Consider the following 16,639-nt stretch of genomic DNA (forward strand, 5'->3'; position numbering starts at 1 on the left):
TTTGATCACCCCTTTGATCGCCTCTGTCAATCACTAGTGAAAGGAAAAAAAGTGATCAGTGTAAACTGTCACTTTTTTTTTTTCACTAGTATTGGCTGTTAGGTTTTAGGGATAGTTTAGGCCCCTTGGTTAGGTAGTTTAGCGTGAGTTAGTGCCCAGCCCACCGCACCGCAGTCACTTATTCGCTGTTTAGCGTATCGCTAATCAGCATTTGTACTTTTATAGTATCTGTAAGTGATCAAAACTGATCACGGTCAGATCTATAATTGTATTAGTGTCACCTTAGCTCGCCCTTCACCCAAAACGCAGTGTTTGCCCGATCAGGCCTGATCGGTCGCCCACACGTGCGTTCACCCACGCCCGCCCCACCGCAGTGACAAAAAAAATATATTTTTTTTAACACTGCACATTCATTTTACACGCACTGCGGCGATAAAAAAAAACAGTTTTGATATCTTTATTAACCGCAGCGGCCTCCGGTACTTCGCTAGCCTCCCCTTTGTAAGACAGGCTTGCTTTTTTTCTTGGGTAGTCTCAGGGAATACCCCTAAATTTAGTAGTCCAAAATGTCAAACAGGGGGTATTTTTCTGAAGAGGCCTACAGGATTCTGACCCAGTCGGATGAGGAGTGGGAACCCGCATCTGACAAATCTAGCGGGTCAGAATATGAACCTGTGGAAAGCAGTGGCTCTCTGACCCAAAGTTCGGACGAGGAGGTGGAGGTCCCTGATAGCACCAGGCGTACGAGGCCCCGTGTCGCTAGACCACAGGTTATGCAGGATCCGCTTCAAGAGCAGCAGAGTGGGGCTGTCGCTGCCGGATCACGTAGTGAGGCATACACCAGCAGCGCAGCCCTCCCTGGACCTAGTACCAGCACTGCCGTACAATATGGTGACGTGGCGAGCACCAGAAGGGCAGTTGAAGCTGGTACGGTGGCACGTGCAGTAGTTACCCCGTCGCAGCCACCGCACAGACAGGCCCGTAGAGCCCCTAGAATCCCTGAGGTGCTGGCAAACCCTGAGACTTTGTAAGAAAAAAAAAATCATCATTTTCCGCTAACTTGTGACAAAAAATAAAAAGTTCTATGAACTCACTATGCCCATCAGCGAATACCTTAGGGTGTCTACTTTCAGAAATGGGGTCATTTGTGGGGTGTTTGTACTGTCTGGGCATTGTAGAACCTCAGGAAACATGACAGGTGCTCAGAAAGTCAGAGCTGCTTCAAAAAGCGGAAATTCACATTTTTGTACCATAGTTTGTAAACGCTATAACTTTTACCCAAACCATTTTTTTTTTACCCAAACATTTTTTTTTTATCAAAGACATGTAGAACAATAAATTTAGAGCAAAATTTATATATGGATGTCGTTTTTTTTGCAAAATTTTACAACTGAAAGTGAAAAATGTCATTTTTTTGCAAAACAAATCGTTAAATTTCGATTAATAACAAAAAAAGTTAAAATGTCAGCAGCAATGAAATACCACCAAATGAAAGCTCTATTAGTGAGAAGAAAAGGAGGTAAAATTCATTTGGGTGGTAAGTTGCATGACCGAGCAATAAACGGTGAAAGTAGTGTAGGTCAGAAGTGTAAAAAGTGGCCTGGTCTTTCAGGGTGTTTAAGCACTGGGGGCTGAGGTGGTTAATAAAGTCTGAGAATGAGCAGTGACAGACGAAGACTAGATCAAGTGTATTGATCTCTTCTTGTGTGGTGGAGGAATTAAGTTTTGAGAGGCCAAAAAAGGATGTTATAGAAACAAACTGAGAGCCTGATGGAGAGATAGGATCATCAATGGGGATATTAAAATCACCCATTATAAAAGTTAGCGATAGAAGTAAGTTGCAGAGCAGCACACATGGACCTCACGACCAATCCGGAATGCACCAGCCGTGATAGGACCACCGATCCACAGCAGTCCCATAAGCAATGGTAGAAAGTAAAACGGTTCACAGCAGCATGTCCGGTGTGACTGTTTATTGGGAACCAAGAGTGGACACACAAAAGGATACGATGTTTCGGCTATGCAATAGCCTTTATCAAGTATACAGATACAAAAGAGTGAACAGTCATATATACAACAGAGTGGCCACCCATGTGGCATAGTGTAGCCAATAGGCTAAAAGGTCAATCTCATCAGCACATGTGTTATAATTAAAATGGTCTGAGCTCCAATCAGACTAATGATAAATAAAAGTTACATATACCTGCACATCATTGAGACTCATCCACATACAGTACAGACCAAAAGTTTGGACACACCTTTTCATTCAAAGAGTTTTCTTTATTTTCATGACTATGAAGGCATCAAAACTATGAATTAACACTTAACGCTTTGCACTCTTTTGGCATTCTCTTGATGAGCTTCAAGAGGTAGTCCCCTGAAATGGTCTTCCAACAGTCTTGAAGGAGTTCCCAGAGATGCTTAGCACTTGTTGGCCCTTTTGCCTTCACTCTGCGGTCCAGCTCACCCCAAACCATCTCGATTGGGTTCAGGTCCGGTGACTGGAGGCCAGGTCATCTGGCGCAGCACCCCATCACTCTCCTTCATGGTCAAATAGCCCTTACTTTCAAAGTTTTCCCAATTTTTCGGCTGACTGACTGACCTTCATTTCTTAAAGTAATGATGGCCACTCGTTTTTCTTTACTTAGCTGCTATTTTCTTGCCATAATACAAATTCTAACAGTCTATTCAGTAGGACTATCAGCTGTGCATCCACCTGACTTCTCCTCAACGCAACTGATGGTCCCAACCCCATTTATAAGGCAAGAAATCCCACTTATTAAACCTGACAGGGCACACCTGTGAAGTGAAAACCATTTCAGGGGACTAACTCTTGAAGCTCATCAAGAGAATGCCAAGAGTGTGCAAAGCAGTAATCAAAGCAAAAGGTGGCTACTTTGAAGAACCTAGAATATGACATTTTTTCAGTTGTTTCACACTTGTTTGTTATGTATATAATTCCACATGTGTTAATTTATAGTTTTGATGCCTTCAGTGTGAATCTACAATTTTCATAGTCATGAAAATAAAGAAAACTCTTTGAATGAGAAGGTGTGTCCCTCAGTCATATCGATTCCCAAAGTTGGCGTCTCAACAGACCTACTGCGCATGTTCGTGACGTCATCACGTTTCAATATGGGCGGGCCGCCGTCACAAACATCCACGATGCGGCCACACCTCACTTTGTGACTACAGCACCCACAACCAATGAGCGCTAATACAGCAAATCACATGTAGAGTGCATCATCGGCCCGTGCCGGTCTAGGTTTGTCATCACGTGCCGGTCTAGGTTTGTCATCTACATGATCGTTTTCCCCTGTAGTTTGATCTACGTGGGAGAGACGACCATGGAGATTAGGGAGCGTATCAACAAACACAAAAGCACTATAAGGAAAAAAATTATGGATAAGCCGGTGGCTAAACATTTTGTTGATTGTGGACACTCTGTCAGCCAACTGAGATTCCGGGTCATCGATTCTGTTCAGGTCCCCAAGAGAGGAGGTGATAAGGAGCGCATGTTGAGGAAAAAAAGAGTTAAAATGGATTTTCACATTACAATCCCTACAACCCCAGGGACTTAACATTGAATTCAATGTTAACAGTGTAGAAAGGTAGAATATTTTCATTTACTACTGTCCGATTCGATATATAATGTTTTTACATGATACTTTAAGATATATGATTCACATTGCATTTTTGCACTTTTACTAGCTGTCCCCTTGTGGTACAATTTTTTAGGTTCACTAGCTCCATAGCATATGCCGACACCCATTGCCCCATCCATTGCCCTCTTTTTTTCCTTAAGCCGAGGTTCAGTGACAATTAAATTGTCATTGATTTACCCATTTACTATTAGGTGGATCTAGGACCTTTTGCCGGTCAGGTGACAATCACGTGGGCCGATGATGCGCTCTACATGTGATTTGCTGTATGAGCGCTCATTGGTTGTGGGTGCTGTAGTCACAAAGTGAGGTGTGGCCGCATCGCGGATGCTTGTGACGGCGGCCCGCCCATATTGAAACGTGATGACGTCATGGACATGCGCAGTAGGTCTGTTGAGACGCCGACTTTGGGAATCGATATGACTGAGGTATGTGGATGAGTCTCAATGATGTGCAGGTATACGTAACTTTTATTTATCATTAGTCTGATTGGAGCTCAGACCATTTTAATTATAACACATGTGCTGATGAGATTGACCTTTTAGCCTATTGGCTACACTATGCCACATGGATGGCCACTCTGTTGTATATATGACTGTTCACTCTTTTGTATCTGTATACTTGATAAAGGCTATTGCATAGCCGAAACGTTGTATCCTTTTGTGCGTGCACTCTTGGTTCGCAATAAACAGTCACACCGCTGCTGTGAACCTTTTTACTTTCTACCATTATAAAAGTTAGTGATTCCAAAGATAGGAAGTGAGGAAGCCAGGAAACAAAGTGATCCAGCAATTGGTGGGCAAAGCCTGGGGGACGATAGACAGAAGTAGTAAATAACTGGATATCAATTAAAGTGCTGCTTGGGATAACAATGTTTAGGTAACAATAAGATGGTACAATATTGACGAAAATGAAAAATACATGCAAAAGATATTTTAGTCCTTCCCCTGCCAATGATGTATCTTATACGTTCTGGTAAGGAAGCACATCAGTAGCTAAGGACATATGAGATACTGTACAACTTTGCTACTTTAATGTTTTTATTGCAGGCTGTATAACTAAGAAAGTTTTAAAACAAAAACAGAATTCCGGTCTGGTTTTAAAGCTTAAATTCTGCAGCCTTAGGTAGAGCAGGGTGAATTAGCGCACACAAACCCCTTCGGCCATCAACAAATATTAGCCAGTGTAGAAGATAAGATGGTGCCAGTAGGGAAACGTACTGACAGGGGGAGGAAAGGTATAGATCCTCCTGTCTCTGGGTCCCCAGGAGGAGGGGGAACATGAACTTGAATGTCATCAATCCCACACCCCATCAGGGAGCATACTTGTTCTCTGAATGTCACATACTGTATGCTTTGTTTTTTCGAGAAAAGGAGTGAGAAATATGAGAGCCTAATTAGGTTGCCTACTTACAGAACAACCCAGATGTCCGAATCACAGTGCCAAATATGTTGCACCAAAAGCACACAAAAACAGTTACACAGTTTGAAAAAAAAGACACAGGTCTATCAAGTTCAACCGGTATAGTTTTTACACTGTCCATACCATAAAGTATGCTGACCGTTTCTCCACTAATACCAGTTACACACTACTGTAATAGTGATAACGATTATTACTCGACAGCAATATCTAATATGTTTCTAACACATTCCAGTCACTGACTGTCGCCAAGGCTAAATCCACATGTGACTGGAAATACAAAGGGTAAAATATGCAGCAGTTTTTGCTGCTTTTCCATAGCAAAAACAGCAACAAAAACCGCATGTATTACATGTGGTTTTTCTGCAGAATAGTCAGTGGACTTCATCCTCTCCACTACAAAGGTTGAAATCTCCTGGGCAGATTTACAGAATAAATTGACATGCTGCAAATTTCAATTCTGCATGGTAGCTCAATTTACACTGCTTTTGGTACGCAGCATGTGGATGAGATTTTTTAAAATCTCATCCACTTTGTTGTTACTGTAGAATGCTGTGGATTTGCTACATGAAAATCTGCAACGGCAAATCCACGACTATTCTGTCAAAATACTTTTCAATTAGTTTTACAAAAAAAAAAAAAAAAACTGTATGGAAAATTTTCAGACGGGTAACGGTACAATCACACGACTGTGCTGTGTTTTGTGGTCTGCAAATTGTGGATCCGCAAAGCACGGATACCGGCCGTGTGCATTCCACATTTTGCAGAACACATAGGGCTGGCACTATGTAGAAAAAGCCTTTTCTTGTCCGCAATTGTGGACGAGAATAGGACATGCTCTATCTTTTTTGCAGGGCCACGGAACTACGGATGCGGACAGCGAACTGTGTGCAGTCAGGTGTTGTGCCCATAATGCAGGAGCAATAAAGTGCCGGTATTACACCGCTCTGAAAGTTTACTTAGTTAAATTTTTAATTAGGATTGCAGTTTATATAAGGGGATGGAATATTATATACATACACTGAACAAAAATATAAAACGCAACACTTTCGGTTTTGCTCCCATTTTGCATGAGCTGAACTCAAAGATCTGAAACATTTTCTACATACACAAAAGACCCATTACTCTCAAATATTGTTCACAAATCTGTCTAAATCTGTTAGTAAGCACTTCTCCTTTGCTGAGATAATCCATCCCACCTCACAGGTGTGGCATATCAAGGTGCTGATTAGACAGCATGAATATTGCACATGTGTGCCTTAGACTGTCCACAATAAAAGACCACTCTGAAATGTGCAGCACATCTCTGTCGCATAGAGTTGATCAGGTTGTTGATTGTGGCCTGTGGAATGTTGGTCCACTCCTCTTTAATAGCTGTGTGAAGTTGCAGAATATTGGCAGGAACTGGAACACGCTGTCGTATATGCCGATCCAGAGCATCCCAAACATGCTCCATGGGTGACATGTCTGGTGAGTATGCTGACCATGCAAGAACTGGGATGTTTTCAGCTGCCAGGAATTGTGTACAGATCCTTGCAATATGGGGCCGTGCATTATCATGCTGCAACATGAGGTGATGCTCGTGGATGAATGGCACAACAATGGGCCTCAGGATCTCATCACGGTATCTCTGTGCATTCAAAATGCCATCAATAAAATGCACCTGTGTTCATTGTCCATAACATACGCCTGCCCATACCATAACCCCACCACCACCATGGGCCACTAGATCCACAACGTTGACGTCAGCAAACCACTCACCCACACGACGCCACACACACTGTCTGCCATCTGCCCTGAACAGTGAAAACCGTGGCTCATCCGTGAACAGAACGCCTCTCCAAAGTGCCAGACGCCATCGAATGTGAGCATTTGCCCACCCAAGTCGGTTACGACTATGAACTGCAGTCAGGTCCAGACACCGATGAGGACGACGAGCATGCAGATGAGCTTCCCTGAGACGGTTTCTGGCAGTTTGTGCAGAAATTATTTGGTTATTCAAACCGATTGTTGCTGCAGCTGTCCGGGTGACTGGTCTCAGATGATCATGGAGGTGAACATGCTGGATGTGGAGGTCCTGGGCTAGTGTGGTTACACGTGGTCTGCGGTTGTGAGGCCGGTTGGATGTACTGCCAAATTCTCTAAAAACGCCTTTGGAGACAGCTTATGGTAGAGAATTGAACATTCATTGCAAGGGCAACAGCTCTGGTAGACATTCGTGCAGTCAGCATGCCAATTGCACGCTCCCTCAAACGTTGCGACATCTGTGGCATTGTGCTGTGTGATCAAACTGCATATTTCAGAGTGTCCTTTTATTGTGGGCAGTCTAAGGCACACCTGTGCAATATTCATGCTGTCTAATCAGCACCTTGATATGCCACACCTGTGAGGTGGGATGGATTATCTCGGCAAAGGAGAAGTGCTCACTAACACAGATTTACACAGATTTGTGAACGATATTTGAGAGTAATGGGTCTTTTGTGTATGTAGAAAATGTTTCAGATCTTTGAGTTCAGCTCATGCAAAATGGGAGCAAAACCGAAAGTGTTGCGTTTATATTTTTGTTCAGTGTATATAATTCTCACTATTTAGTTGCAAACTGTTGGAGCAGTCCTGCAGTGTCTGCATTTTGTTAACACACGCTGTATTTAATGTAGACATGTGGTATGTAGGAACTCATATCTTACAGTATATTTTATTTGCATAATGACTCTGCTAGATTATGCATTTAGTCATAAAGTTGTATTTTTGTGCAATTTTTGCTTATAATCACTGTTTACTGCATGAAGGCGGTTGTGTGTATTAATTATTAAATCGGTTGAGTGACCTCTGTAAATGGCGAAAAATAACAAATGAGTGCTTAATCATCTGTTTTCTCCTCTACTTCTTCCTGCGCTGAGCTGCGTTGTGTGCACACAGGTTACCGCTGCAGCCAATTTCTGGCCTCAGCAGAGACATCCAGTGCACGGCTGAGGCCAGTAATTGCACTCCCCTAAGTGCAGAAACGACCTGTGGTATCTGCTAGGGAAGTGCTGCACGCGTTGTAGGCTATTATACACAATGCACATGAGGCTCCTATGCAAGGTGATGGGTGTCTGCTCAAGAAAAGCCTAGGAACACTCCACTATGTGGGCTGCTGGTTGATAGCCCATTCTCAATAGGAACAATCCCTAGACGCAGCAGACCAGCAAAGTACAGACAGTGTTAGCCCCATGCTAAACGCCCTATTTTCTGGAAAAGAGACACACAGTGTGGAGTCTGGCTGTGCAATAGTGGGACTTCTTTGTACATGTTGGAACCACTGGCAGTGTGCAATAAATAACTAGTGCTCAAACACAATGTAGCTGCACAGGTTAGCCAGCACATAAAACAAACTCCACAGGATCCTCTCCTGTAACTTGTGGGCACCGCACACTCAGGATCTTGAACATATGCTGCCACAGGATCTCAATATCCTCTGCCCAGCCTGATATGTTATTAGACTATGTGGGGAGTCACAAACATTTAAATAAAATTGAAATAAACATATTTTTTGTTCGGCAGTTAACCATTAATCTACCTATAACATCTAAATTGATATCTGACTACACTTAATCTATTCCCGAGGCCAGTGATTGGCTACAGCAGTGAATTGTGCACAGAACGTCACTGTTGCAAGATGACTGGAGGACTGGAGCTCAGCACTTGAAGAAACAGGGGGAAAACTGGTGAGTATCCATTCATTTGTTGTTTCAGGCCATTTACAGAGGTTGCCTGAGTTCTTATATAACTTAGACAATGCATTAAGTTGAATTTTTATGCAGAATATGAGCTCTCAGAAAATATAGTTTTTGGTAACGCAGCTGTCATTTTGCAGTATACAATATATATTTTTATCACTCACAAAAGGCTGTACAATATTTGACCATGTTTCAGTGTTTTTGAGAGCAAAAGCTTTTGTTGATGCATACCCTTGTGGTCTAATATGTGCTTAGCGTTTACATTTTTGGAGTGCACATTACTTTTCAAGGTGTATAATCTTCTTGGGTCATACTTTTACCCATTAATATCAACTATTATGCAAATTTTCAGCAAAAGTTGCACTTTGACACTAAATTGCATGACTGTGCATATAAAGCTCCAAGGTGCATTTTGACAACGTGTCAGGTGTCTAAGCTGACATACAGTATAGGAATTGGGGGGGGAGGGGTCGTATGATTTTAATTTTTATTTGTTTAATTTTGTAATTTACATTTTATTTGTACCTGTCAAAAAGTGCAAACATTGTCCTGGCTACCAAAGTAAAAGGGTTAAACGATATAGAGGAATTGTTATAATGAAAAGGTTGAACTCCTTTTTTCCCAGGAAAGTCAATATAAAATACATATGCTATTTATATATCCTGTCTGCATACAAGTAAAAAAAAGAATCCTGGCATTTAGTGCTGCATTACTAAATCAAGGCTTTATTAAATGGTCTGCAAATCAAATAGGACTGAATTGTTAGCTTCCTTTAATAGTAAACAAAAATTTTAAATCCTGAGAAATATGACTAGACAGCAAGATTGTAAATGCCCCTTTGAAATACTACAGTTAGCTGACCGCTCTTCTCTAATCATAGGCACAATATTTGCTTTTACAGTCTTCATAAAAATATAAAAACTAAGATGATTGTGGATGACATTTGTTTTGAGACAAATCAATGACAATGGTCGCATTAGAGTTAACTAAAGAGATGACAGCTCAGAGTCACTCTAGTTGGTAAGGTTTAAAAAAGTAAAAACCGCCACGAGGCAATGACCCACCTTAGCCAGTATTTGGCAATTCCAGTAATGTCTAGACAGGAGCAGGACGTGGAGCACAGTGGGGACCCTGCCACTACTGGAACGGCAGTGGTGGGAGATGTACGAGGTGTGCAGCCCGTTGGAAGAGGCTTTTTTTTTTTCCTTACCCTTTAATGTGATATTTAGAATCACTGCTGAAGTCAATATAACAGTGCGCATTGTGTAAGACAACTGCCTTTTTTTTTTATTATTATTATTACAGTGCTTATTACAATAGCCATCTGTACAGGTGCATATCACTACAGAAGTATGCAGAAAAAAAGAACGAGTCCAGAAAAAGGTAAAGCCTTTAGCTAAGATGATCAACTAAACCGAGTAGCGGTTAGATTCTGTTTCACTACAATAAATAAATCAGTCAATTAGAAAGCGACAAGGGGAGATGGGATGTAAAGAAGCCATTTGCTGGAAAAGTGATGTAAATCTGTGCTTAAAAGACTACTCTGCTTCCTGACACAGTCCACCTCATTAAAATGAATGACAAGAAAGCTTCGCTCTGACCAACACCGGCTTACTGATCACCTGAAATCATTACTGTGTACTTACGTGTCAGCTTGATGGAGCCGTGCTAATAAAGCCACCGATTATACAGTCAAGTTTATCTGATAGTGGAATGCTGCTTAGGACTATTTGCAAAAACTAATTAAAGGAGTGTTCTGATTTGTTAAAAAAAAAAGTGTCCCAAGGATGGAGGGGAGATATTAAAAGATCCTATAATCACTATTTACCAGGCTCGGACTGGCCCACAGGGGTACAGGGGAATCCCCCGGTGGGCCCCTGAGCAAGGTGGGCCCCTAGTCTCTCACCCCCTGCACAAGTGGCACATAATACAGTAGACTTCCTGCACTACATACATATATACAATGTACAGCACCTCAACCAGCCTATGTTCATATAAGAAACTTGTTAAAATATGTATTATATTTGAATGTATCCGTACAGTGGGCCCCCAAAATAAATTTTACTGGTGGGCCCTAGGTTCCCCACACTAAACCACTGTAGATAATCACTGGCCTCAGCAGTATACTGCTGTGTGTACAGTTCCTCCTTTGGGCCACTTTCTTAAAATTTCAGAAAACACCTTTAAACTGAGGGAGAGACTGGCACATCTATCAACCTTACTACAATGATTAGTAATGACAAGAAAGTAAAGAAAGGATAAGCCTGGAAATGAGGGTTTGGGACTCCTCTCCAGTGGCTCGGGATGTATGCACATGGCGGCGATGAGGCAAAGGACAGTAAACCTTGCTTCACTGCGCTTACACTGAACGCTGGGCGCATGTGCAGTGAAATGAGAGGTGCTGTTCTCAGCTTCACTGGTGCAATGTGCAAGCACTGGGAAGAGAAGTTTCACAAAACCAGATCTATTCTGGATGCCTTACAGCTCTAGGATTATAGGGTTTAATTTCACTGCGGCAACATGTGCATAGAATTTTCAAGTTGTCCCTGGATTTTCTAAATGAAAAAAAAAAAAAAAAAGTTAAATGGCTGGATGTGAGTATTTGTGTGAGATAGAGAAAAAACATTTTATTGTGCACTCCATCGACAACTGGAACTAGTGCACTGTACTGAATAAAATGTTAATGCTTATATGAAGTATAGATTGAAACAAAAAGAGATAAATACTAAGGGCATCACATCTTACGTCTGCATGCAGGATGTGGATATCACGTTGCTATGTACTAATATTTTATTATGTACGGTAATAAGAATATATAATGGCACTGTGTAAATAAGCCTTGCTCAGAGATCACAAATAGACTTAAAGGGGTTGTCTGGTTTCCCTTATCCCAATAGCATATCAGTGGGGGTCTGACTCCCAGCACACCCACTGATCAGCTGTTTGAAGAGACTGCACAGCTTGTAACTCTTTACCGGCACTGAGTCAACATTACAGAGATCAGTGTAATTACAGTGAATGGGCTGGGAGCTGTAATTACACTGCACCACCACTGCTATCTCAAAGGCGTCCAGGTCAGGGGTCTCTTCAAACAGCTGATCGGCGGGGGTGCCTCGAGGCAGACCTCTGCCAATCTGATACTGATCACCTATCCTGAGGATAAATTATCAATATTGGAAACCAGACAACCCCCTTAACCCCTTCTACCCCGGGACAGTTTTCACCTTCCTGCCCAGGCCATTTTTTGCAAATCTGCCATGTGTCACTTTATGTGGTAATAACTTTGGAACGCTTTTATTTATCCAAGACATTCTGAGATTGTTTTCTCGTGACACATTGTACTTCATGACAGTCATAAATTTGAGTCAATATATTTCACCTTTATTTATGAAAAAATACCAAATTTACCCAAAATTTTGAAAAATTAGCAATTTTTATAATTTCTATTTCTCTGCTTTTAAAACAGAAAGTGATACCTCATAAAATATTTATTACTTAAAGAGGACCTTTCACTAGATTAAAAAATCTAAACTAACTATACAGACATGTAGAGCGGCGCCCAGGGATCTCCCTGCAGTTACTGTTATACCTGGGCGCCGCTCCGTTCGCCCGGTATAGCCTCCGGTATCGTCACGTTAGGCTCCACCCAGGGGAACCTGCCGGCGTCTTTCTCCCATGCTGTAGCGCTGGCCAATCACAGCGCTCAGCTCATAGCCTGAGAGGTTTTTTTTTCTCTCAGGCTATGAGCTGAGCGCTGCAAATCCCTCCTATGCCGCGGTCAGTGCTGATCGCGGCATAGAAGGGGTTAATCCGCTGGCATCGGCTTGTACAGCGATACAGCAGGGGCCCGGCTATCAGGGACTGCTGGACCCTTGCAGTGATCGGGCGCGCACCGCTCCGGTGCCCGCCCGATCACCATGACGTAATAGTACGTCAAAATGCGGGAACGCACCTGCCGCCATGATGTACTATTACGTCATGTGTCGGGAAGGGGTTAAAGGGAACCTATTACAATCTAAATGCAGTCCACTCTCAGATTGTTGTAGTTTTGTGTGGAAAGATATACTTTAATTAGTAATTTATTCATTTAAACCTCTGATCCTTCTAGGCTTAGGAGTCCAGTCGGGAGTCCTAATCACTGATTAATAGCCTTCCCTGAATGTGTGCGAATACAGAGATAGCCGTCAATCACCGAGTAGGACCACCCATCAGACTCCAGAAAAGGTTTAAATCAATAAATTATTAGTTAAACTGTATTTTTTCCTACTAAACTATAACCCCATCTGCTCAATTCCTCCAGCCTGCAGATTGTTCTGCATTTTCAGTGTGAAGGGCTCCCTTTAAAAACCTTGTAAAGTCTTATACAAATAATTGACTTAAAAAGAATATGAATAAATACTTACAGGCCATATGCAGAATTGACAGCTAGGCTGGTTATTTGCTGAGGAGGTTCTCCGCTGACCCAAACAAGTTGTATCACAAGCTCTACTTGGTAACCAGCAGATTGCTTTAAAGGAGTGCTTTTAACCCTGATGGAAAAAAATATCCAAAATGAACAGCAACTATTATCACCCCTGGCCACATGAGAATCAACTTAAGCATAGTAAAATATAGTCCATAAGTATGTCTTCAGAAATGGATGAAAGAAAGAAATGTAAGAAAAATAGTATGACAAGATCCCATATATAAATCTCGCAGCTTAAAGGTTGTCCAAGATTTTTTTAAGTGCCAGAGGGCAGTGGGCTGTATGAAACAAGGAAAATAACCCACATTGTCTTTTCAACATTCTACCGCACTGTTCCCTTCTGCTCTGATCCATGTTGCTCCTGCAGAGGTCACGTGCTGTTCATAGTTTGCATGACTGCTGCAGCCAAATCACTAGCCTCAGTAGAAATGTGCCATCCAGGCCAGTGATTGAAAAATCGTATGGTAGGAGAGCTCTGAGTAACTAAGCCTCCACTAATCTTCCACCACAATATTGCACATTGCGCAAACTTAAAAACACAAATAAATGGCCACAGGGCTAAAAACAATCCTACTGAGGTGTCTCACACCTCCATGCAAGAGCAGTGACTAAGACTACAGTGCAGACTTTACCCAATAAGAAGGGTGATCTGGGCTTTATGGATTTGTTTTACGCTTATATACCAGGATATAACCAATATCTGGTTTTAAGAAATTGTAATTTAACCCTGATAGCATATGCAAATTAACCTGAGATGAGTCATGTCCCTGACTCTTCTCAGGGACAGGACTCATCTCAGGTAATTTGCATATGGATCAAATCGTTTTTTTGACACAATAAAAGCACACAGAGCTATGGGGACCTCGTCTGTGACATCATCCCTGGCAGTGCCAGCAGAGCGGTTCTACAATCAGCGTTTATTCTTCTCACCAGGCTCACCTTTAGCCACTGCATTTGAAATGTAATGTGAAAAAGATAAAATAATGCTTACTTTAAACAGGGTACGTTGTCACGAATCCCATCAGATGAACTACTGCTTGTGGATGGGTGCGACTGAAGAACAATGGGCTGGGAGTTAGGTCCTCCGCTGGGCGTTGGCACTTGTTCAATATCTGGGGACTCTAGATCATTGATTTCATACAGCAACCTTACTTCCAGCATCTTAAAGCCAAGCACAACATTTGAAATTAATTAGATATGCAACTGCACATCTTCACTCACAAAAATACTCCAAAATGTGACACATACGCTCATCTGCTCTCTCATTCGTATGATTAGCGATACGTTGAAATACATGCATCATATAATTAGGGAACACTGTAAGGGTACTTTCACACTAGTGTTATTCTTTTCCGGCACTGAGTTCCGTCCTAGGGGCTCAATACCAGAAAAGAACTGATCAGTTTCATCACTATGCATTCTGAATGGAGAGCAATCCGTTCAGGATGCATCCGGGTGTCTTCAGTTCAGTCTTCTTGACTGTTCAGGACGGAGATAATACCGCAGCATGCTACATTTTTATCTCCGGCCTAAAATCCATAACACTTTTTTTCCATAGCAATGTATTCGTGCCGCATTCAAAATACTGCAATGCCAGATCCATCCTTCCAGTCTGCGCATGCGCAGACCGAAAAAAATGTGAAAAGAAAAAATGCTGGATCCGTTTTTCCGGATGACACCGGATTTCAATGCATTCGTAAGACGGATCAGGATCCTGATCAGTCTTACAAATGCCATCAGTTGGCATACGTTTTGACGGATCCGGCAGGCAGTTTCGGCGACGGGACTGCCTGCCGGATTCCTCTGCCGCAAGTGTGAAAGTACCCTAAAGGAGGAGAAAATTTAGTATCAGGCTGTGATCATTCTTCTTGAGCCCAGTTACAGCTTCACCCCCTCCCATACCTCCTTTATACAGACACAGACCTACAGTATACAGTTATACAGTAAAATTTTTCATCCTGCTATCCATCTTCAAACAAGTACTGCATTCTAAATTTTGGCCATTTGGTATTCTGGTATCTGTTGGAAATGAAGCTTTGGGCTTTAACATGAAACAAAAAGAAGATCCCAGCACAGACATGGAGAATAAGTGAGAGAGCCTGAGCTGCAATACCAGATGTAACCTATAGACAACCCCACTTTTCTAATCCTTGACAACCGCCTGAAAGAAATTCAGAGGTATATAAAGACTCAAAAAATATAGGGCTGATGCAACTTTTGTAGCTGCAATACATAATGCACCCTATATACATACAAAACTGCCTAAAAAGGGAGTGCGATTCTTATATAACTAGAGGTGCTTTTTATCACTTATTTGAAATTCCGCACCAAAGCTGAAATTCTTCTGCCTGTTGTAATTAAAACTTCCACAACCATGCATTATGGTGCTAAACATTGCAGTGTTGACAACTGGCACACAGTACCGTATTTGTTGCTTTATAAGTCTACATTCACACTGGCGTTTTGGCTTTCCGTTTGTGAGATCCGTTCAGGGCTCTCACAAGCGGTCCAAAACGAATCAGTTTTGCCCTAATGCATTCTGAATGGAAAAGGATCCGATCAGAATGCATCAGTATGCCTCAGATCAGTCTCCAGTCCGCTCTGGAGACGGACACCAAAACGCTGCTTACAGCGTTTTGCTGTCCACTTGACGAAACTGAGCCAAATTGATCCGTCCTGGCACACAATGTAAGTCAATGGGGACGGATCCGTTTTTCTCTGACAAAATAGAAAACTCATCTGTCCCCCAATGACTTTCAATGGAGTTCATGACGGAGCTGTCTTGGCTATATAAGACATAATACAACCGGATCCGTTCATGACGGATGCATGCGGTTGAATTATTGTAACGGAAGCGTTTTTGCAGATCCATGACGGATCTGCAAAAAAAACGCTAGTGTGAAAGTAGCCTAAGATGCACTTTTCCCTCCAAAAGTGGGGAACAATGTCAGTGTGTCTTATAAATTGAATACTAGTGAGCACTTCCATTATAGAAGTAGGAGGGGGGAGCAGTGAATACAGCGCTCCTGGTGCTGGCTGCACTCACCGCTCCTTGGCCTTGTCAGGGCCTGTTCTGCCCTCTCTTGCGGGATACAAGTCAGGACGTAGTGCACTATGACTATCAGGTTACAGTGCAGCACAGGCCTAGAGAATAACGGAGCTGCAGGAAGTGAGGTTGGATGTGCAGAGTGACGCACCTTCCAGAGAGATAAGTTAATTTAATTATTTTTGGGCTGATCTGAGGTCTGATATTGGATTCTGTTCTGAGGTCTAATATTAGAGTTTGATGTGGGGGTCTGACCTGAGGTCTAATATGCGAGTCTGATATTGGGGTTTGATCTGAGTTCTGATATGCGGGTCTGATGGAGGCTGGG

At 42.3% G+C, this 16,639-nt stretch overlaps 1 protein-coding gene across 2 annotated transcripts in view; it reads right to left on the reverse strand.

Moving 5' to 3' along the window:
- STXBP5 (syntaxin binding protein 5) overlaps positions 1-16,639 on the reverse strand; it is a 427,346-nt gene that overhangs the window by 79,005 nt on the left and 331,702 nt on the right. For both annotated transcript variants that reach the window (XM_040429504.1, XM_040429505.1), the window contains exons 16-17: positions 14,257-14,426; positions 13,204-13,329 (exon numbers count right to left, since the gene is read on the reverse strand). In XM_040429504.1, the coding sequence (XP_040285438.1) occupies positions 13,204-13,329; positions 14,257-14,426 (296 nt within the window). The remainder of the gene's footprint in view (positions 1-13,203; positions 13,330-14,256; positions 14,427-16,639) is intronic.

The sequence above is a fragment of the Bufo bufo genome, chromosome 4, assembly GCF_905171765.1.
Source record: "Bufo bufo chromosome 4, aBufBuf1.1, whole genome shotgun sequence".
NCBI classification, from domain to species: Eukaryota; Metazoa; Chordata; class Amphibia; order Anura; family Bufonidae; genus Bufo; species Bufo bufo.